The 25,219-nt window shown below is 38.4% G+C and overlaps 1 protein-coding gene across 1 annotated transcript in view; it reads left to right on the top strand.

The window, feature by feature from the left end:
• LOC126864130 (peroxidasin-like) overlaps nt 1–25,219 on the top strand; it is a 352,730-nt gene that overhangs the window by 98,349 nt on the left and 229,162 nt on the right. The window contains exons 4-5 of the mRNA XM_050615123.1: nt 8,639–8,712; nt 9,576–9,725. Of these exons, the coding sequence (XP_050471080.1) occupies nt 8,639–8,712; nt 9,576–9,725 (224 nt within the window). The remainder of the gene's footprint in view (nt 1–8,638; nt 8,713–9,575; nt 9,726–25,219) is intronic.

The raw sequence follows: 25,219 nt of genomic DNA, 5'->3' as shown, positions 1-25,219 counted from the left end.
CGGATAGGATCCATAAATTCGACGCTGTACCGAGCGACAAGTCACGTACCGTTCGATGTGGTTTTCGATTCGAAAACCGCCACTTACGTTGTTCAATTTGAAATTGGAAAATGCTGTAAGAAAATATGATCGGTTTAGTTTGTTTCATCTTATGTTAATTACAAATATATGTCGGTGATGAAAGGACATCGGGGCCTCCCTTTTGGAATGTTGGAGGAAACCCTAATACCTTAGTCCACGCTTTTACTATAGCTACACTTAAGTAACAAAACTAAGAAATAGTTGTAATGTTCTAATCCAATTTTATGACTATGGGCTTGGGCTCCAGGTGATATAACGGGTCACTGAACGTAGCCACGGTCACTGGAGGGACGTGTACCTAACAGAGGTATGGAATAATTATATAGCTCTCCTTAAAAACAAAGATCGACCCGCGAGGTGGGGAGAGGACTATATGAGGGCAGTTCCACTTGGACCGCGATTGATTCTATAGAGTCTATTCAGAGGAGTACTACTTGCACGTTGAGTGACATCAGGATCGTGTATCACATCGCATTCGTCGTCCCGTTGGCCGTGGATTCGTTATCGAACCTGAGTTCATTGTCATCGACATTTCGACCATCCGATCGCCGCTATTACTTGTAGCTTCTTGTAATAATCACATTTGTACCAATAAATATCAGCTGTAACCACGATGGCAAATTCGAATGAAGATTCGTCAAACGCCCAAAATTCCAACATTAACCCGACATATAAATATCTGGACATTTTAACAAATTTAAGTAACTTTTTTTTGTATTATTTATTTATTAAAATTACAATCAATTCTCGCGTTGAGAATTTTCAGTAATTTTTCTGGCGTGGCGCAGTGACATGACTGATTATTTATAATAAGTTAATACTTATTATAGATACGTATAATTTATAAGTAAGTATTATAAATAAGTAAATATTACTTAATTTAGATAACTAAATTTAAGTAACTTGATAATATTTCCATTTATATCCTATCATTGATAAATATACCTACATTATTTATTACAGTTTCTTATTTTATTATTTTCCTCGCAACAAAAATTGGAAGAAAGGAGGAGTCGTATCATCGAAGCAGTTTAAAACGCGGTTGCCTTCGCAAACAATTTCCTTTGTACCACGGAGCTTGATACGAACCGGTCGAGTAATACTACGGACGACATTCCCGAGACGTATTTCGAAATCCTGACCGGTAACCGCGTTTATCCTTCTTGCAAGATTATGTGCATCCGTCTTTCTAGCAGATATTAGAAGTCCTTTCGTTTCTTCTCTCTTTCGCCACTCTGTATAGCCGTATAGTCGTTGAATTCAGCTTCCGAGATTGGTCCTACCAGAAAGGACCATTTCTCTCTCTGCTTCTCCCTTCTCCAGGCTCTTTCTCTATCTTGCTTCGAGCTGATAAATTTTCCCAGGATTATCCCGTTGTCCTATCTAAAATCGTTTGAAACCGGAGCAGAGAAATCGGTTTGGGGAAACCAAACGCATCGACGAGCTTAGAAAAGTGTAACGCAGTAATCACAATACGATCGGTACAAGGAAGATCCTAGGTGAAAAAATAAGTCGAAAACGTAGGATAAAGTTTGTTCGTACGATCGTTTGTTTCGAAGAAAATCGAGCTTGAAAGTTTATCGGGTGTGCTTGAACTCGGATAATTTCGGAGTGTACAGCAGCGAATAATAAAGAGGAGGAATTTTCCACGGTTATGAAAACAAATCGAAAACGTAGAATTTCTAGTTTGGAAATTTGAAAATTGATCGAGAACGAGGACAAGGCGGATTCTTAATTAAATACCTATGTTCAAACTTTATTCCCTTGGAAACGAGACCTTAAATATTCGTTCTATTCAATCGACAATTAGCCAGTTTCACACGTAAAAAGTAAATTTTCAAATTGCATTTTCTCAAAAAAAAAAAAAAAAAAAAAAAACGAAGCAATCGCTTCCTCGTACTACGATCGCTGGAAGGGATGGATCCCTTGTGTAGCAGCGGTCGAAAATTCAAGGAGAAACCGAGATAGTTTCGCGGTTAGATACGTTAAAACGGTTTTTCGGCAAATAACTCGGAACCGGCTAGTATCTTTTTCACCGGTGGAAATAAAAACGGCTGGTTTCCATGTTGTAAGTCTTTCCGGAAGAACGGCCCAACGCCGTTTCAACCGCCGAATTTGATGGAAAGATATTGCTTCCCCTTGCGGTCTCTCGAATTCTACTTTCCTTACTTTATTTCCCTCGGCTGGCTGTGTCTCTTTCAGCCGCCACGGCCTTTATAACCGACGGAGATTGCTCAGTTTCTCCGGTTTCGACTCAAAGGAACTTTATTACTTTTTCCAGCTTTTCAATCGCGGGTAACGCGACAATAATGCCGCAAAAAGTCGCTTACTTTGTTACATTTCACGTTTCCCTTAATTTTAATGCCCCGTTCTCCGCAAAGCAGAGATTTTCATAGGATTCTAAATTCTGCAGCTACTCTTTCAACGATCGATTCTAACCTTATTTTTCGATTATGTAACTTTAATTCTGCTGCTTTCATCTAATCTCACCGTATTAGATTATGTTCCGTTTTTTTTACGTTAATTCTCGTTCTTGTCTTAACGAACGAACAACCTTTCGTCTCGTACTTTCTTTTGAAGGCGATCAGCTTTCGCGCTCGAATGAAACGTTTCACGTTGGAGCGAAAAGGTCACGAACGCTAAGAATTCTTCCTTTATTTTAATCGAGCTCGTGATATTTTTTTTTTATTAACGATCTACGTGCTATATATACAACGTGTACGAATTGTTGCACTCGTTAATTAAATATCGCAAGAGAGACGTAACGTTCGAAGATGTGGAAAATCATAGAACGGAGTATATTAAGACATTAAAAAGCACAGAATGGAATAAATATGCTAAAATGTCGAAGTGATCGGAAGTTTTAACGGTTTAGCGCTTGGTAAAGTATAGCATAGGTGGCTGGAGCCTTGGAAGTTTTTAATGTTGTTCCAAGTTTTTCGATTTTTAGAGGAGCGTTTTTTCCGTAACAGGTAACGATTTTCGCGTAAAGTTTACGGTACAAAGTGTTTTGTATGGAGTTTAGAAGCTACCGTAGCCTCAATCTCAGTATGCTCCTGGGAGAAGGTTTTACAACTTCAAATTACTTTTACGTTATGAAAGTTAGCGGTTCCTATGCTTAGACGTTCGGGTTTAACATCTTACCGTACTATTTCTTATCGAACTAGTTGGTACGCATTAATTACGTTTATATATTTGGTAAAGATCGTTTTAACTTGTAAGTACGACGTTCTCTCGACGATTGTATTTATTTCAAGTTTTCTAAACGCTCTATGTGTGTTTCGAACGTAATCTCGAAACACATCGATAGACAAGATGACGCGATTTTCGCTTTTCAACCGAAAGCAAATCCGATAAACAAATAATATATTTATGTGTTTAATTAATGTAATTAAATTTTCTCCGTTTGTCTTGACAGAAATGTAAAAATTTACCTATATATTCGTTTAAATATCCGGCCGACCACGAATGTGCGAATTGCGTGCTATGATCGAGATACTGTAGCGCGATATCTCAATATTTTCGCTCCTTAAACATTCAACGAACACACTGTACGTTTACCATCCTCTGTTATTCTTTTATTTGATCAAGATTCGAACGTCGGAAACATCGTGTTCGGGTGAATGCGTTAAAAAGGGACAGTAAATTAACAAGCCGAACGAGTGCCATACGAATACAAATGGAAGAGCCCGCGCGTGTTTCGATTTTATTCGCGACGAATAGCTGCGCGATCACCGCGGGAATTATGCAAGAATTGTTTCGATATATGCGCAGGCATACGCGTGCATATCTGGGGATCGCAGAGTGAAACGATGCGAGAAGCACGCAGCTGCGAGCCGAAGGCGATTAAATTAACGAGCGGCACTTCATTCCAGCCTCGGCGAAATTACAAACCGAAGAAAGAGCGATTAAACAGAGTTATTATTGCAGTAGTCGATCGCGTCTCTGCTCGGACGCATTGCATCGATCGATTGAAATCTGCTTTCGTAGATATGTCGTTAACATTAGAACCAGCACACCAGTCAAATTGGCTGGCCTTACAATTTTATTTTAAAATTCCTACTTCGTGTTATATTTTTGTTCCGCAATGATGTAATGACTTTCGCAACGATAACTAAAAGAATGATATAATGAATTTTATTTCGTTTTTTATGTATTCAAACTGAAAATAATTTTGTATCAAGGTTATTTGTACGAATAGCAGTCAAAATGGCTGGTACTTGTCAAAGTGTAAAAGGGTGCTGCGATCCGTTTATCGAACCTCGATTAACCAGTTTCCTCGTTTTCTACTACTTGCCACGCGTTTTTCAAATTTTTACCGCGTATCGTTCGATACGAGTGCGCGTAACTATATTTCTATCTCGGTAAAATTAAACATTAGCTTCGCTAATGATATGTGCGCGTTTATGTTTTTTGCGAAAACGAAAGTCTGTCGTTTTGACCAGCTTGGCAGTTTCAGTATTAAAAAATAACATCCTCTACTAAAAAGAAAATAGTACATTTCAAAAACTGTATTCTTTCGATCATTTCGAAGCTTATCGTTTGAAATCGAATATCTCGCGATAAAAAAAAAAATTAATTGTTCGCGTAAAGGGAAGTTACATTCGATTGTTTCGTATCAGTTTTCGGTTATAGTAACTTTGATAGTCAGGAAATTCGATATCGAGATTCCCAGCTGGTGAAACGCGACACAGATGACCCTTGTTTAATGAACTTCGATATCGGTAACCTGTGGTTGTAACATGCGACACAAACGATCATGGAACTGGATACTAAGGAGGTCGGTCATGAGGGTTGCAGCGTGGATGATTTCGAGACAGTCGAATCAAGCGAAGGTGCCAGAGCCCTGAATTCTGCATCCTACGATGATGTCGACTCTAATATTCTCTAAATAATGTGATCAATACCTTAAATTAATCGAAACGAATAAATGATTCGTATTTCTATAATGTGCTCTGATTTAGCCTACCACTTCGTTCAATTTTTATATAACACTGCTACATATCTGTTAGTTAGACGATGTGAAATTTTACTGAACTAAATGTAGACTTTGGTAAAGTTGAAAATACGCATCCTTGTCGAATTCTATGACTTTGACACCTACTAAAGAATTATAGTCAGTGATTTAAAAATTTCATAAGCATTCAAATTTCCCGAATTTTACGATTCTGGCGCGTAGTTTAGTGCTACGTCTGATGATTTCAAGATTATTTCAAGTTAACGTTATTCGAGTTGACGTCAAGTCGCTGACGCTATGAGTTTCACTGTTCTGATGTTAGAGGTATACCCTACGACCACAGGATACTTGATACAAATTTCCATGGTCTTGTGGTTAACACTTTGACTGCCACGTCAAAATCACACGTTTCGCTCAGGACGCCACGGGAGTATTTTTATTATTCGAAGCATATAATGGCAAAATAATAATAAATCGACGATGTAAGACAACGTTCTTCCCCAATGGACCGTTTATCTTATTGGTGGTCACGGGTGACCACCGTGGCGCCTTGGTAACAGTCGATAGCGACATATTATAACGAGGCTTCGTTTATTTCGACAAATCATTCGCACTCGTTATTTCGTCGTAAGCAAAACGTGCAGAATATATCGTTGAAACGCGTAGAAGATATTAGTAAACAGTATTACGATTATTTTTATGATTTCGACGAAACATTCGGCTGAAATGGTAGAGGTAAAAAAAATTATGTTTGCGATAAACCAATGATAGTGGTAGATCACAACAGAGAAACATGTGCCGTAGATTTATCAAATCAAACGATAGCGTATTCTACACCACATAGAAGAACCCTCGAGTGGTACATAAAATTAACTTTAGAGTTATCGTTAAATACATCAATTTCAAACGCGATGATACTCCATAAACGAGTGACAAAAACAAAAGTCAAGGTATCGGATTTTAGAATGGCAATCGCAATGCACCTTACACAATGTCGTTCATCAGAGCCGTGAAATATACTTATTCGACAAAGATTGCGATACGAAACGCGGAAGAAAGAAGGGCAAGCTTATCTGGCAGGAAAATTTTGCAGAGAGTGGTATAAAAAAAATGTTAAACAGTTGGGACGAAAAATTGCTAAGAATCGGACCAAAAAGGTGACCACCTATCGTCCAGATTGTATCGACGAGCCACATTTACGTTTAAAGTGTTTTAACACAGTGCACCGTTAGATGCAAGATTTGTTCTCATTTTTTTTATCGATGTTCTAATAAAAATGTTTAATCGCTCAATGGGATACTTTTTATTTCAAAGTATCCTCTATTTATCGATATTTAAAATGTTCCAATTGTCAATTTTCATACAATTTTTACAATTGTAAGAAGTTCAGGTGCTCCGGTCACCAATGACCAAAGTGTTAAACTATGTTCGTTATTGGAACTTTTGTGGCCTCTTACCAATCGCGGATTCAAGCTTCCTATATTTGTGACCATCGAGCTTCACGTGCCTAAACTTGCCAACACGTTGTAATACATGGCTGCTATAGTACATGGTTCTTTACGTTTGTTCGTCTGTTTTCGTTTCTCAGAGTATTTTACAACTGGAAAATTGCAAAGCGATGTTCTTAAACGAACGACCGACGAAAGTTGTCAAACTCGTCTAGCGGGGTAATTAATTAAAAAGTTGAACTTTGACGAAAATGTGCTACAGACCCTTATTCGAAGTTTCCATACAGTTTCTCTCGCATCTAACAATTTCTATTTAATAATTTGCATCGAGTAATATGAAAAATCAAAACTAAAATTGGAGTTTGAAGTAAACTTCGTTACAGATACGGCCTTGCTTTATTAAGTTTCAGCGAGATATAATCATTGTTACGAGCATAACTCAATAGGAGAACACTGTCAACCTTCTCTATTCGTGCTTTTTACGGCCGATCTCTTATTTCAAAGTTTTCCCTTGTTCTCTGGTATCCGACGCGGCGTGTAGCCTTGCGAGGGGAATACATTTATGTGTATCGTCTTGGAAAGTCGCGTACGGCCGCGTGTGCTGGCTGCTGATAAGGCCATTCTATTCGTCGACAGTCGAACGAGTTTCCTTCTACTCCCCCTTGCAAAGTGAAAAACTTTTCCACTGCGCTGCACTCGTTCTCCAACTTGGCCATTGTTTCCGTAGTAATTCGATTTTCTGCGTCTATTACACTAACGACGTGGTCGTTGCTGTTTGCACGCGGCGTCATTGCTTTTCTCCGACCCGACAACTGACAACGTTTTGTTTTTCTTTGCAAAACAGAATCCAGGCACGGGATCTACGTTCTGACGTTGATCTCGGTTTACTATGGTGATTTCGAACGATCGCCGAGAAAACTTTCGTTTCTTTCTTGCCAACCGAGTCTCTTTCGTTTCTTTCGTCTCGTCGGAGAAACGAAGATTTGTTCGTTAAGAGGCAACACCAGTTAATCCGTTTACTCGAAATATAAAGAATCTGTTCGTTCCATGTTGCGGTAAAAATCTTATCGATCGTGAATAACGACTTTTCTTATTTGTATTTTCTCTGGTCGTTTTAAAGATCGAAATTTTTGGCATATTTCTATGAATTTCCTATCTAATACGTTTAGAACATTCCCCATAAGATTTAAATAACGAGATCACGGGATCGTCGATATATAATTGTTAATCCTACGAGCTTAGCTTCGAAGCTTAACCCAGTACAGTATGAAATACACACACGAACAATAGAAATACCACGCATTGCCGCAATGAAAAAATGCATCGATTGATTTTGTTTTATAACCACGTCATGCATACCATTTTTTCATGCATCCATCAAAAACATTTTTTAGATAAAAGTTTTACTCGTTTGGCTTTAGTTATATTTCGGAATAATAAAAAAGTATAAATGTTTTCCCAACGGAAACGTGTCAGACGCGAAAATACCAGAGCGAACACACGTACGTGGTTTCGTAGTAAATAGATATCCATGAAGCCGCTAAATTTTATTAAGCGCAACAGAATTTTAACTGTATTTCGCTCTATCGTATACTTTGAATCATTTTTTTGCGCTTTTCTATCGTCGATCTTTTTCAAGTTCCCCTCGAGTTTAATTCGATGACAAAGCTAAACTTTATCGTACAACGTTAAGTATGCTTTTATCCGTCGACGTAAGATTACGTCGATTTAAACACGATGTAAGATTTAAAAATCGATAAAACGAGATAAAGATTTGAAATTAACTTTCGTCGTGAAATCGAATCAAAGCGTGAAAATTGTATCCTTCGAACGATTATGAGGAATATCATACGTTGGAGGACCGCGTAACGAGGCCAATTCGGTTACCTATAATACCTGTTTAATCGGTCGAACGTTTCTATGGCGTTTAATGAAATTTTCGTTATCATGGAATAATGTACGTCGAATCGATTAATCAGGCTAACCACGCTCGTATTCGTTCGAATAATCAAGGGTGTCGTTGGTTTATTGTAACGAGAAGTGTGGATATAAGAGAGGGCAGTAAATCTGCGGGAAAGTTTAATTATATCGTTGTATCCGTGTAATAAAGCTTAGACTGCGAAACGTATAATCTGGTTCTAAATTGTTTCAGGTGCTAAGCCGTTTCCTGGACTGGAAAACCTGCCGAGGTCGTTCTGGCATGAGCTCAGTTCGCCTTTTACCGAGGTAAGTCGGCTGTATAATTGGAATGAGCAGTTAAAATGTCTTTTCGAAAAGCTACGAAGCCCACTTTTTGTCGCGTTTCTCCAGCTGCTTGTTGGACAAAGCGGTAATCTCTTTATGACGACGCGAAGCTGAACACGACAAAAGTCCTTTCAAATATTTACGTTACTTTTAACAAAGCGGCCAATCTGTTTTCTCTTCGACCTAAATTCTTCCCTTGCTTCTTATCGAGATTCTTCTTCTGTAATTTATAGCCTTTCGACGAAACCCAAGTATCGTGTTATTATATTATTTGTACGTTAATACGTCAGATGGCAAATTGGACGGAAGTAGATGAAAATTATTGAGAAACAAAATTCTTCTTTTTCTCTTCACCGAGATCCTCTTTATGCAATTTATCCATCTTTTTATGTTATCGAAACGGTGTTTGTATTAGGTTGTCGGAAAAGTGTCTTTCTTTTACGGACACGTCTTTTTTAATGACGCATCTTTATACGAACGTGTCTAACAAACCTAATCTGTTGTCGAATCTGTTGCGATCTTTATTTTGATAGAGCAAAATGGATCGTAGGTAATTCGATAAAATAACATAAAACGGAAAATGTCGCGCCTTATAAAACGAAAGAAACTTTTCGGACGACCTAATACGTTGCGATAGAAATGGAAAAATCCGATAAGCGGACGATAATTTTGCTAAAACGATTTCGTTACAGCAACGAGGATAATAATACGCTACGGATAATAGTAAGACGCAATTCACCGACGTAATAAAAATGTTGAATAGGATTGGGATAGGAGATTTGCATAAAAAACGCGAGACAAAAATGTCAGGGGAATTTGTGAAATGTTTTCCTTGTGATTTACAGGTATACGAGGTGGAAAGTTTCGCAACAGAGACGGGCGGCACTCCGGAGCCGAGGCCCTTTTTCGAAGATCCAGAGAGCAACATTACCGTGCAACTCGGTGCTCAAGTATATATGCACTGTAGAGTACAAAACCTGCAGGATACGCTTAAGGTAAATCCTCATTTCTCTTCTTTCCTCGACATTGCAGCCAGTGCTCGTACATATTTCGATCCTCGGCGGAGCATCAGTTGTATAATCTCGCAGTGAATTCAGCGACCAGGACGTTTCTTAAAGAATTTCAGAAATGACGTTATCCACAGTTTTCTCACGCGATCGTGCTTCCCTTTTCACGAAACTCTTGTGTTTTTCCTATCCTTTCGGAGGATTTTCCTTTGGCAAAATCTTGCTTCACGGAATAATTCGTTTTATTACGTCGCTGTTGCGCCATAAATTCTACAAAGTTTTTAGAGCGCGACGTACGATTTTTCGTTTGTATTAGAATTTAACGAAGCGACAAACTATCGAAGAACAAATTTTCCTCTACTATATCGTATGATAATATATCGCAAGGAAGCAGTTAACGTGCTCTGTCTCTAATTTCTAGCACAGCTGTGATAAAAAGTTTCCGCAAAACTGTATCGCAATCAAGACGGAGTTATACACGCGAAAAAATGGATTCGGTAAATCGGTAAATCTCTTAGAAAAATAAACCAGCGGATATCGATTCCGTCCCAATTGCCAGTTCGACATTGTCTTTCTTTCTTTCTGCTTCTCGTGCTTTCTCGTTCCTAAAAGCTTTGCGTTGTTAACTCTCCGTTCACGAGGAATATCTGGTTGCGTTTGTTTTATCCGTTATCGTTTCTCCTCTTCGCATTTACTCTAACTTTCATAGGAAGAAAATTCTGTCGAACGACGGTCAAATATTTTCCTCTTAATTTCGTCGCCGTTCGACTAGAAGAGATTTTATCGGCGTGACACGCGCCCGTGTCCTTTGTCAGTCTGATGTAAGCCACTAAAGTTTCATTTTACAGTTAACTTCGTTTCGTGGTCGTTTCGACGATCGAGTGAAATCGTTTGTGACGACAATCGGTTTCGCGTCAGATTTCCTCGAAAAATTTACATCGTTTTCGTCGAGGACGTCCTTTTCTATAAGAAAAATAGCTCGGTATCTTTTTGATCGATGATATGATTCTTACTGAGAATTTTTATTATTTCATAATTAGCAGCGAAGAATTCTTATCCAAATAAATAAGAATTATTAAATAGGTGTCAGTAAATAAATAATAATAAATATTAACAAGTATCGATAAATAGCTGTTAAGTAAATAAATATCATTGAGAATTGTAATTTACTTTTGAAAATACACGATAAATTATACATATGTGTACTGCATTTGATACAATATTCGTCGTTGATTGTAGGAATATTTTTTTAATATTTGAAATAATAAATTTTAATATGGATAAAATTTCCGAACGTGGTCCGTTTAATAGAGTTTTATGTATTTATGACATTAGTAAAATGTTTTTCCTTGGTTTAATTCAATTGGCCGACGCAGAGTTCGATCGTAGCGGTTGGAAAAATATTGTATTTTGTACCTCTAATGATCCATTCGCGTGGTAGCTAATGGAACGTTCCCGTAAGATTATTTTCCTCGCCGTAGAAAGTTTGCGTTTTATCGCGTCTTTGTTCTCCTCGATATCATTTAATTTTCGATAATTTCACGAATATCGCGGTAAAACATGGCAATAATTGTATTTTAATTGCGCTTTGCAAGATCGAACTGCGAAAGAAAATACCTGTATCCGATTTACGAGATACGTGTATTTCCATATACGATATTCGCTTTGTTTTACGTTAATTTCATTAATATATCAGTGTCTTGCTTCAATTTCCGAATTTAAATTAGCTCGCCTCGGGCAAAGAGGAAGGAAGAAGAAATTCAGAAAGCAAGTGTGCGTAAGGACATCCGAACGCAGAATGGTAGAATATTGAAATTTCCTGCTGACTACAGTATGGTCTAAAATACGTATTACTTACAAAACACGTAATCTATAAAACACATAACCCACGAAACTCAATTACAACGCGTTCAGACCTAATCCTTTAATCTCTTAAACCTATCGAATTCCATTGAACGTTGCAATACCAAAACAGTTTCCATCGATTTAATCTCTTTCACCATCGATGCAAACCAACTCGGCTGGAAACTTTGCAACGAACGTTACAACTTTGTTCCTCGGTGGCCACTTTAAGCGAACCATGCCGTCTTCTCGCAATGGTACGAAGCTAGTACCATTTCGCTATAATACAACCTTCCATTTCCCGAAGAAGAAGAAGAAGAAGAAGAAGAAGAAGAAGAAGAAGCTGTTGCCTCGTTCGCGTAAAAATCATCCCGCGCTGGTATATAAATCCGTTGAAGAGATGGCGATAAATTTGCGCCGCGCCTCGCTGTCTCCGCGGGACAACGAGTTTCCTTTCCTTCAGCGACGTTATTCGACGTCGCAACGACGAGTTCCGCTCGAGCATCGGCGATAAAAAGAACGTCGCGCGTTAGGAAATAGCGGCAAATGTTTCCGTTCCGCTTATTGTGTACCTCGCGGTACCTCGTTGATAAATCGCTGTCGAACCTGGCAATATCGCGCGCAAACCCCGTGTTTTCGAACGACCAAGCTACGAGCATATTCTGCTTGCGTTTCTTGTGATTCAATCTCCTTAAGCGAAGGCAAGTTGTTGTCTCGAGACCTGATAAGGCGATTGCGTGCACGCGTTTTGAATCGTTTGGCGATGTCTGGCGATGAACGAAATGTGGTTATAATTAAAAAAGTTAAATCGATTGTCGTTCGTTTTATCTAAATAGCGAATATCGTAAGCGTATGTCTCGCTTCGTATATTCTACAAATTTTTATTCTTCTCGATTTTGTCAAAATTGCACTATGTGTATGTGTTAGGTTGTCGGAAAAATATCTTTCTTTTACAGACACGTCTTTTACAACGACGCATCTTTGTACAAATACGAAACCTAATCTATCGAACGTTGTGATCTTTATTTCGATAGAACAAAATGAATCACAGATAATTCGATAAAATAATATAAAACAGAAAATGTCGTGCATCCATTATTTCCTTCTAAAACGAAAGAAACTTTTCGGACGACCCAATATAATCCACAGTCTATGCATTCGCCAATCTTTTTAAGGAGAATGTGAAGTATTCGTTACGAAATTACAACGAAGCCATGGTAAGGCAATATGAAGTATTCCGGGGTTCAATAAATTAAAGTTTTTTTTTTTTTGGAAAATATTTCAAGAGTAACGATTTTCATACGAATACGAGGGCTTTTGTTAAATAAACATTATCGGATTCTCGATAACCTAGGTACATATCGTAATACGCTTTTGAGAGATTTTCACGCGCCTCTGCGGTTTTATCGTTGGTGGATCGTAGGAATTTATTTGTTGATCTCTGATACGATGTAGCAAAATGAGGTTTTAAGCATCGTTTGAAGTTAATAATTTGCGATTGTGATTCTTGACGAGTAAATTATCGACGAACATGGAAAGGATTTATTTGCTCTAAAGTAATAAAATTGGTACAATAATACGGATACTAAAATAAAATAAAAATTTTCTGCTGAAAGCATTTTTACGCGAACGTTTGTCCGCTGGCAATCACGCGATAGTTATTCGTGTGATGGTTCGGTAAAGTTTCGAGCGACGAGATGCATAAACGAAATTGAAAATATTGAATTCCGAAACACGTTCTATAAAATTATATCGATTCTACAAATGTATCGATTTATCTAAAAAGAGAGAAAATTGCGGCAGGAACTTTGTATCTGATGTTTGAAAGCAACTAAAAAAATTTCTAAAAGACTGACAAAAAGGAAACAAAAATCAGAAAAATACCTTTTCATTTTGAATGCAGAAGGAACGAGTTGGAGAAATGATATTTGCAAATTCTTCTAATATCTGATACGAAAGTATCGTATGTTTGGCAATAGCTTGTTTATTAATATCGGCGATATAATTGATAGCGCCATTGATCTCGTAGCAACGTTCCTGCAACGTGAAACGCGGATTCACTTTCGCGTAAACTTGAAATTACTGCCAGAAGTTTGGTCGTTTTTACTTTGAGGCAGTTAATAAGTGGCAAGTTTTCAAAATGACTACGGAAAAATCAAATTAACGTGATTCTCCACGGTGTACAGATTATACAGGGCGACCGCGAATGTTGCAGAAGCGCGCGGACCAGTTAAAAAGTTAATAAATCCAAGATCCTGGCTTATTAACTGTACCTTCTTCGCGTACCGAAGCCAAGAACCCAAGTAAACACCTTTATCACGCCGTGGAAGGTGTTTTCAGTTAAAAAGCTTGGAAAATTTAAGCTTGCAATGATTAAATCTTCCTTTTACTTTACTTTATCTCGTGTCATGCATAGATACTATATACATAGAGAACACTTTTACTTAAAATATTAATATACTCGAGATTACATTTTGCTTGTTTAACTAATAAACGGTAGGTGCGATGAAAATTTGAAAATATTCTTGATATCGCTACATCGCATTACAGAAGCTCGTGCGGATAATTCGATTGAAATGATCGTAGTTGATATCATTGAGATATCGTTAGAAAAATGTAATTTTTATCTCGCTGTTGTACAAACATAATAATTCTTCTGACAATATTTATTCTTTCTATTTCATTAACTGTATTACACGCATACATAGATCAGACGATCTTAATAACGATTATAATGAATTTTACCAAACCAAAAATTTTATTATGTCACGTTCTCGATGAATTACCGCGTTTGCTTGAACACGATGATACGATTTGAAATCTAAATTCGAAATTCCGATCGATACGGTAGTTGCTGCCACCAGAGACAGTCTAAGGACTATTTTAATTAGATTTGTTTTGTTTACTATTCGAGTTGAGGCTCACGACTGAATGGAATGAATCATAAAAGCTTGTTGCACTTGCTCAAAGCGCAGCACTATCCTGAATTATTCCAAATTATTCGTGCTCTTCGCGACAGCTGAATGAAATCTCAAAGCTTGTTGCACTTAATTAAAGCGCTGCACTATTCGAAGATTCCAAACCGTTGTATTCTCTTAATCATTTTAATCGATAAATTAACTAGCGTTTAATGCATCTGACAAATAAATTCCACGTTTCTGGCAGGGGGGGGATTCAAGTTGTTGGAAATAAATAATTGCTTTTAATATACAAGATTCATTCAGTTCGTCCGGGTTATATTAATATCAATATGCAACGATTTATTCAGATTTTACTTCGTTATAATTGTTATTAAGATCGAGAGACTTTTATAAATCTCGTACGCAACGTAAAATCTTTATCGGTAATTCGAGGAATCAAAGACAATCGATTACGAGCTCTTTTCATTAGGGGTCGATAAACTGAGCCGATAATATTTGAAAAAAAAAAAAATGCAAAGTTTCTTTCATTTCCCAACACCGGAAACAACGATTTGATGTAATTTACTAGTTGGCGAAGAATCTGACGTTTAGTACGCCCGCTCTAAATCTCAACGACTGTGAAAGCTCCTAAAACTTTTAATTATTCACCGCATGAGAAGTTCTCGTGCGTCTAAGATCGCGCCCAAAGTCGGTGTTTCGCGGAGATACACCATCCAACGCTGAAACTTGCTTCTGGAAGGCTGTCAGTTGTCTTAAGAGGTTGGTAGCCCGACTCGATCTGAAACTTCATTAACACCAACAAAAGAGCCGTTTCTCTACAACGTCGATTGATAACTTTAACGACGCTATACTTCGGACAACCTCGTTTCTTCTTACGTGAAATTTTGTTTCCTTCCGATCGATCGCTATTACAGCAGTCGATCGATATTCGGATCAGCGTAGAACGACGCGTTTCTTCTTTGATTTTTTTATCGCAACTGTATCAAATGGTGGATCGGATCCAATTTGTGCGATTCTTTTCGAAAAGTTAGGAGGAATTTGTTTCGGTTGACTTTCTTTCCCTGTGTCTCCATCGTTGCCAGTCGATATAAAGTGAATTTTACGCTCCTTTCCTATGCATTCTGAGTTTCAGAAGATGTACGAGTAGTATGATCATCCTTAAGTAATAGCGAACCGTTCTTTCGCATTATAATCTAAGGCACTCGAGTCAAACATTCTCGTTGAACGGTCTAAGATAAGCACGCTGCGTTCGTCCGTCGGTAGACCAAACGCTCTCGGTTCACCTGCAATTAGTCGAAGAAGATTTGCATTAAACAAACAAATTTTATACATAAGCTAGAGAAGAACCTATTGCGTTACCTCCGAAACGAGGCGAGTCGTCTGACCACGGAATCTGAAATTTCTCAAAATATTCCTAAAAGTCGCAAATTAAAAAGGACGAAATATAAAGTATAATAAGGTGCAAAATATGAAATACGAAAGGATCGACTACGAAAGATCGCCGACTTTTTATGTAAAATTATGTCTTCATAAACGTGACTAAGGAAATAGAACCTGATAGAGACTCTTTCCTATTTGTTAAAAAATTATGATCAGGACTGTCTACTTTGAGTATTTCGTATATTTCGTACGTTACGAGTATTCCTTTTATTTTGGTATCTTGAAATTTCCCGTAAGTACGTAGAAAGCTTGCTGTGTCGGTGGGAGACGAGAGAAGAATCACTTTCGAAGGAGAGAAAGAATTTTGAAGGCCGAAAGAACGCGAAAGAGCTAAATATTCGATCGAAGCAAAGTTGCAACTTTGTATTCTCGAGCCACCTGCATTCTGTGATCGCGTTACTCTGCAGCTCGCCATCGCGCTGATAATCGTCGCGCCTCGTTCAACTTGGTTCGACAATCCCAGTACGTTTACGTATTCGAGGAGTTTCTTAAGTCGGTCACAGAGAGATGAGAAGCGAAGAATCAGTAACGCGGTGATGCTCGCGTTTCCAGCGAACCATCGGCGTGACCCTCCAGTCACCGGAGCACCGCTGCCACCTACTTTTCCACTTATAACGACCAGGGGAAGGGAACTTTTGACGGTCCTCCTTTCGTCTAACAGCCACTGCAAGTTTGTACACGTGTAATTAGCTTAACGAGTAAGCGGGTCCTGGCGCTAATTGCTCGCGAGCGAATCGCGACGATACGAGGGATGAGTCGAGAGAGAGAGAGAGAGAGAGAGAGAGAGAGAGAGAGAGAGAGAGATAGAAAGGGGTGAGATTGTTACGTGTCACGCTAACAGCTCGGGACGTTAAAGGGAATTCCGTTTCGCTCTCGTTTACTTTTCCCTCATTAATTCCACCGACCAACCCTTGGAAAAATATTTTCCGAACGCGAATCATAGAATCCTTCGTCAACGATCGTGAAACGAAATTTCAAAGGGCAAATTAATAGGCTAGTTCGAAATGAATTGCGATTTTGAGCGATGGTGACGTGGTTTGTGGTTCATTGTGCTTGACAATGGTTCGTAGTTTTTGTTTTTTAATTGGAACTTTTAACGTTACGTCGAATACGTCAGATTTATTCCTTCGATACGGTACGAAGGAACGTGGAGGAATTTTTGAAAAGATTAACTTTGGATGGACTTTCGTTGGAATTCGACTAAAACGATATGATCTTGAAGAAAAATAGGAAGTTACGTTAAAAACGAGTAATCCCGTATGGTATATCGTGGCAGAATGTTGGTGGAATTTAGCCGGATAAGCGTACAAAGTCGTGGAAAATCCTTGGGGACTTGGCTCACCGTGGCTAACGCTTGGCAGATATGAAAAAATCCAAAGGAGGCTATAGTCCTCGTGCGGATGAGACAGGATCAGAGACGGCTGCGCGTAAAAGTGGCCTTGAGCTCGGATTAATTCGCCAGCAAACAAAGATACCGAATCCTCTTTAACCGGGACGCGACGACGCGCCTCCTCTTCAACTTCCAACCCCCCCCCCCCTCTCTCTCTCCTTTTCTCTATCGACGTTTCTCTTCTATGGTGCCTCAGTCTCATATCTTTTCTTTCGAGAACCCTCGAGCGAACCGCTTTTGCTTTCTGAACCGACGTGACGCTTGCACCCGCGCGGTTCGACCGCAAGAAAAGGAAGAAGAAGAGGGTGGAGAAAAGAACACACCCTTGCCGTTCGACAGGCAACGCAATATTTATACCCTCGCAGAACTACTCGTGTGACGTTCGTGCCATCAACAGAGCAATGAAAACGAAACGTCGTAAAATTTACTTCATACGACCTAGTTAGCGTCGAGTAGTTGCCAATTATCTGTCATTTGAATTACGATCAAATGTAATTTCACTTAGTATGCAAACGCGCATTTTTATAATGAATATCCTAGTACGCTCGTTTATTCTAATATTCTACGATCTTCCCTTAATTTATGTATCGTATGATCTAACGATTTAACATTACACGAAAAACGACACAGATTGAAATCGATCGTCATCGAGGAAAAAGGTAATTTTTGTTCGAGTAGAAGACAGTGATCGTTGAATCTTGAACGATTTTCGATAGCTAAAGGCAATTTTTTGGCACAATATCAGGCTTATCGGTCACCGAAAGAGGCTGTTCCCAACTGAAAATAATTTTCACCAGTGAGCAAAAAAATCTTGATCGTTTATAACGTTGTAAGTTCGACGTAGCGAATGAAAGTTCAAAGAACGTTCTGAGATTCGAAGATCATTCTGAGGTTCAAAGATCGTTCCGGGATTCGAAGATCATCGTGAAGTTCGACGATCGTTCCGAGGTTCGAGGAAGACTTACCATCAAACTTTAAAAGGACCAAAGATTATTTCAGAGTCGCGGGGTTGCTAGAAATTCCACAGCCATCGAAAAGTTTCGTGTTTGTGGAAGGTTTAAAGACTATCCAAACGTTTGGCAGATATCAGTGGTTAGAGGTCTCGCAAAAGGTGACAGAATTCCAGTGTCTGTGGAATGACGGAGGTCAAAGACCTACACGATGTCCAGCTAGCTCAGAGGTCAGCAATATCATCCGAACTTGAGGAAGTTTCGAGAATATCCGACATCAACCTATGGCTCGTTCTAAGCTTCTCGATACCATCGGAATTTCCGGATAGCTTGGAAAACTCCGATTTCCTCTGAATCATCGGATACCCTTGCAACCATCGATACCTTCGAAGGCTTCTGCAACCACCGAGTGCTTTGAAACATCACAATACACCTGAAACTCTCATCGAATCTAATTCGAAATCATCTACCAACCAAAAATCGCTGAATTCTACTGGGACTAACATTTGGAAGATCTTCAACTTACTTTTTATTAATTTTGCGTGTAATTGTTTGTATAAGTTGCGGCATCTAAATATAACACTGAAGTAGACTTGCATCTGTTTAAAAGTGTTAAGATTGAGATTGACTGATCGAAGAACGAGTGGATGAATTTGTAAGAGAAAAGTATATTGAAATAATTAAAGGTTTAAGTGTAAGTTTATGCTGCTTCAGATCCTTACTCTCTTAGTGTTAGTAGACAACAGACAATGGAATGATAGGAAGCACGTTCGTATATTTACAGCAAAAGGACATTATCAAAAAAGTTAAGCTTATAGCTTTAGCTAAAGGCTACAAAGAACATAAATAGAAATCTGTTTATTAGTTCCTTTGTTCTTAGACCTTGCAACCCAAAACATAATGTATATTCAAGGGTACAATAATTATCGAGGATATTTCCGGGTAATAGCAGTCTCCAGGTCACGGATATACATAAATAAAGATGTAGAGTTTTTCTTGAAGTAGTTACTTCGACAAAAAGTATTTTACGTCGTTTCTTTGTTAATTAGGTATTTGAGAATGAACACAGGATCACTATGATTCGATGTAATCTGGCTGATTATATCTCGCTGTAAATAAATCTTCACGGTTCCGAATATCTCAAAGTCAAACGAAAGTATATTTTAGGTTACCACGTTGTGATTATCGTAAGTCCTAACTGCCTTACCTAATCTTCTCGAGAGTTTGCAGTGAGGTGGCAGTGCCTTAAGGCGGTCTGTATCCGAACTGTTACTCGATCCCGCGGCTTCGTTACAACTTCATAGGTTCGTTGTACGAAACTTATCTCCATCTTTCTATCATAAAAACTATCAATCAAATGTTCGAAACGATAAAATACATCTCGATCCACTTAATCTATACAAATGAATATCGTTATAAACGTAATATTCGATAAACAATTGAAATAATTCGACGGTGATTAGAAGATCGTACAATTTTCCACGTTTATGGAGAATTTAAAAGTGGTAAAACGTAGAGAAGATGGAAATATGCAAATTGAAGTATTCGTTCTAACATTTAGTATGCGAAACGAATCTCTATTTAATTGCATTTAGTTCCATTTAATTGCATTCATAAATGTATGGATTTTCATAAATCCGTGCGCAGTAGTAGCGATTAATATCGAATCTTTGATCAAACGTATAAAGATATCGCTGAATATTTCACGAGTAATTATTTCACAGGAATATCTCCAATCTACGAAAAAACCTCTCGAAAATTTTAATCGTAAAAATGATCGCGTAAACTCTCCGAAGCAAAGTAATTAAAAACCACCAACTTTAAATTCAAACGAAAAGAATTCTTTGAAAGCTTCATTTACATATTTCGAAAGTTCGCACTCGCAACGTAACTTCGATCAACGCGAGCAGCCCCAATGGCAAAAACACGTGGCTATCATCCTTTCGATCTGAGTCGGAAATCTGAACGTTGTCGGATGTCTAGAGCACTCTGGTCTAATGAAATCGTGGTCGTTATTACCAGGGGCGTGCGAGTGAATTTTTTCTTCTTCTGCCTGTTAACGTTGTAGGGTCGTGTTGGTGTTGGTGTTGGAAAAATTTGATCATACGAGCTCCATATCGCCTGGCCTGGAATATAAGACGGCGGAGTGCAAGCACTCGCCCTGGGAGAACGTGTAAAGTTAAACAATTTACGGAACTCGGCTCGACGCGGACTCGCTTAGCTTATGGTAAAATTATACCGTCGTCCTGATCGACAGTCTCGATAAACGTACACCAGGATACAACTTTTCTCACGCCAATCCTCCTTCGTATAAATCACACGGAGTTCGAAGTGTATTAACATTTTTCGACTTCCTCGCGCACAGTAGCCGTATCGAAGGAGGAAAAGATTTCACTCTAGCAGATTGTGTTCGAACACTTACGTTATCCGTGTTATACTTTCACGTTGTGAAATTTCATTAGCGCTGCAACGAGAGCCGATTATCGCGATTACGTTGGTAAAGTTTGAGAGGAATTTGAAAATGCGTATAGAAATTACAATTAGCGCGAGTGTACGTATATTTTGCAATGGAGATCACGAAAGTATCTAAGTAGTTCGATCATCGAATATATCGACACTCGATCAAAATATATAAATTTGCCGTGATTGGTGTCGAAATACCTTCGTGGACCACTGTATTTGATCCTTTAACGATATCGATTCATGCTACGCGTTTCTTTCATTTTTCATCGATAGGTGAATTAATCATTTGTTTTTTATCAACTTCGTCAGAGATTGAAATTGCTTGGTGTCCGAGTCACCAGAAGAAGTATCGACTTTATAAAAATCGATTTTGATCGTTTAGGAAAGACACAGACATATCGGGACGGTAAATCCTGGGTTGCAACTCAGTAATAAAGAGAGTGGAGGCGGTGTATTTGAAATATGGTCAACTTCGTCAACAGCGAACTGCACTGGATTGCAAAAAAAAGAAAAAAGAAAAAAAGAAAAAAAGGAAAAGAAGGAAATATCGTAGTTATTGCTGGACTTTTGACTTTTCTCGTAATTTCTATTTATCTGGAAAAAGTTGAACAGTAACATAGGAAGAACATCTTTCTTTTTGACAGAAAGAAAAGTATACGGCGAAGGTTCCCCTCTAATGGGACCAGTGTTTGCTCTTATAGTTAAGATCAACGAGTAATATTCGCTGTTATAAACTTAATATCAGATGAGCTTTATTACGATGTTAAAGTATTAATCCTTACCTCGACACAATGGGCCATCAACCCTCGAAATGATCCGCACGGTAGTAATCGTTCGTTACGAATTTCGAAATTATGCTGGTAAATTTTCTGCTAGCATGTAAATAGAAAATTGTCAATAACGATAAGATAAATATATCATCGATGACGAATAATTTACACAAATTACGTTATTCTTTCCTATTCTTGAAATTTTATTTCGTTGTTGATAAAAAAGCAAAGTAGCTTTGGAAATGTTTATCTAATTAGAGGTATGAAATTTTATTCTACCGCTAAAATGTTAATTAGTAACGGTGTAGTTTCGAAAAGTACAGTGAATTATTTTGTGAAAGTTTTTATTTCTGGCCTGAAATTTTTCAAACTCGGCGGTTTTATGAAATATTCATATTCCATTTAATGTATATGGGACTTTGTAAAACGATTTTGATATTATCTACGATGCTGGTACATAAATGGCGTTAAACTGGCGTTAAATTTAATTGGAAAGTTTCGGAAAATTCGAAATTGGCTCGGATCGTTCGCGATTACGAGTATCGTTAGATAAAAATATTTTTACACCGCTGCGTTCTAAGATTTCACCACTTCCTTAGATTTCGGAAATTTCAAGAAACCAAGAAATCTCAACACGTACGCGTTTAACGATCCTTCTCCGTCTACGGCTGTTGGAAAAATTCCTAGCAAAAGTTCAGAAATATTTAACCACGATTATAATATTATTCCATCTATAACGTCACGAGTCTTTTGTTTCAAAAATAATTCGCTTTCCTCGATAATGAATATCTTTAAATAGACCTTACAAGCATCTAAAGTAATTCATTTCACGTGTTTATCAGTTTCGTGAAAACCGTAATAAATAATAATAATGAGACTATATATCTCAAACATATAAGGTTTAATATTGTTTTATTAAAAATACTTGCGCTAATATCTTAACGAAAAAAATGTTATCCGGTATTCTTATTACAGATGACAGTTCATATTAAAAGCGATACGAATTTCTCGAACAATCCGATATCCAATTTTTGAAACTTAATTTTTCTACACGTGTCTCGATAATCGTACGCAACTTTACGGTGAATAGTCGTCGCACGTCTGATCGATAAGATCGTTCGAATTTTTGCGCGAGCGTGCAACGATCGGAACGCGTAATTCGTTTCGAACGGTTTCTCCTTCCTGAGGGAGGGGCAGGTTAAATTATGAAGCGAGAGATAACGTTACTCAGCTATTATATTCACGGTCGGATGCTGGGTTCCAGCTTATGGCAGCAGGCTGCAGCTGCACGCTCCGATATGCATATATGCGAGCGGACTACCACACGCGTCTTGACCTTACACTTTCGTAATTGCTCGTACATGCACGGCATCGCTGACCTATTAATTATTTTCGCAATCTGCTAAAAATAAAAAAAGAGTAGATGGAGAAGGTCGGTTGAGAGTTCGAGCCCCGTTGAAATTTCCACACAGATCGAATAGCTAAGATTCTATTATGAAATTCATGGTTGGAAATATACGTAGATCGAATATAACGATTTTCAGACGAGCCTCTCAAAATCCAAGCTGTAAGACGCACCTTGTATTAACAGGATAAAAATTAAAAATAGATTAAAGAATTGTTTAGAACGACTAACGTGAGATAAATTTCACGGAGTAAACAATTCTCAACAATGCGAACGATTCAGCTAACATCGTCGAAAAAAAGCGCGCAAATATAATATATTATTTTGCAGAAATGAATTTTTCAATCTGTTCGGCGTAAAATATATCAAACTCGCGCGGTAGCCAACGTGTTAAAAAATTGTGTCAACGCGATACGTTAATAGCGTAAACGATCAAACAACGGTGCTAAAGTAAAATATGTTCGATGGAGAAGTTGTAATTTATTGTACCCGAAAGTGGTCTCAGTTCGTCTGACTTATGATCCTTAAAATGGCTAAGCTTATATCGGTTGGCTGCGAGGTCATGACTATGAAATTTCGCGGATCGCAGGCTAGTCCGAGTGGAGTGCCTCTAACCGTTGTCCGTGTCTGGTCTCTTAACCCTGATTTGCTCCGTCTACGGTCCTTTGACATCTGAATTGTCCAGATTGCGTCCCAGGACCTTCGAGTGACTCGAACCGAATCCCGCAAGCTTGAAGAGAAATGGCCGTGATTCCGGTTTCTCTCGTTCCTCGTGTTCTCCGGAAATTTTCCTATTGTGGAAAAATACGGAATTGAATCTCCTCAGCCATCTCGTCTTTCAATGATTCCGAAAGCTGCGTTACTTCAGGGTTGCGTTATTTTACTTGCGAGTTTCACGATAGAAATAGCGGTTTCTTTTTGTGAAAAATTACGGAATGTCTCGTACGACACGCATAACGTATTCAGAAAAGTGGTGCAGTGGCACGCGTGGAAATTCCATACAATTCTTTTCTCTTTTTTTCTGGTTCGATCGGCACACGTGAGGCTACTACTCATTTCCAGAGACAGGCCTCGTCCCGCTTATAAGCGCGTCGATGATCGATACGATCGATTCGCTCCAATTTCAGCTAGAGTATCGAGTTTTATCGGATCTCTGTATCCTCCTTAGCTGATCGTTGGCTGGTCTGTCGAGTACGCGAGGTACGTTCACCTTTCCCGTCTATCTCGTATTTTAAACTGCTGATTCGACGAACGACGATTTATCTCGGACACTGCAGCGACAGGCAAACATTATTACGCCTTGTTATCGGGAGCTGCAGCGCACTACGTGTCGCCGTCCTATCGTTCCACACTCTTTTCTTCTCTGTTGTTTCTTTCGCGTCTAATATCAACGACCCTCTTCTTTGCTTAGCGAGTCTTTGTTCAACGAGAGTGAAAACGAGACAGTCTTTGTCTCATTGCCGTCGTTGATTTATCTCGTGTTTTTATCTTTGTTTTTGTTAAGGTTTTATCTCGTAATAGAGAGAGAGAGAGAGAGAGAGAGAGAGAGGGAGGAAATGCGTGGATGAATGTAGAATAGAAAAATATATTTAGGCAAGTTTAAGTATAAGTAGGATGTGTATGCTAGTCCAGATCCTCACGCTGACAGCGTTACTTTACCAAAGAACTTCCAAGTCATGGGCCTAAAAATTACGGAAAACTGGCCTGTCTGTACCACGTTGCATTATTTGTTCCTAGGAAACTATGAGGCTGAGAGACCCTTCAAATCGATTTAGCGCTAAACGATACTCGATAGCTTCGAGAACTAAGAAAATTAAACTTTAGAGAAGATGTGGAGTTTTCCTTGAAGTGGGATCCACTTCAACAGTTTTTCAAGGAATCGTCGAGTTATTCTTTCGAAGAAACCTTGTGCTGCACAATTTAGTTTGTGTGAGATACGATGCCTTTCATTGCTATATATTTTGTATCGTTAGAAATGCGCTAAGCATAATATTCGAAATAATCCATCTTTAACACGTGGTATTTATATACAGGGTGGTTGGTAACTGGTGGTACAAGCGGAAAGGGGGTGATTCTACGCGAAAAAAGAAGTCGAAAATATAGAATAAAAATTTTTCGTTCGAGGCTTTGTTTTCGAGAAAATCGACTTTGAATTGTCGCTCGGTACGCGTGCACTTTATCGCGTCTCGTTATAACGGATCTCACTGTAGATCGTTGTCTCGATTGACGTTATTTTTTTAATTTAAAAGATTTTTAAATTTAAAAAATTTTTAAATTTTTAAAATTTTTAAATTTTTAAAA

This window comes from Bombus huntii, chromosome 3 (assembly GCF_024542735.1).
Source record: "Bombus huntii isolate Logan2020A chromosome 3, iyBomHunt1.1, whole genome shotgun sequence".
NCBI classification, from domain to species: Eukaryota; Metazoa; Arthropoda; class Insecta; order Hymenoptera; family Apidae; genus Bombus; species Bombus huntii.
This window is presented reverse-complemented; position numbering and strand designations above follow the sequence as displayed.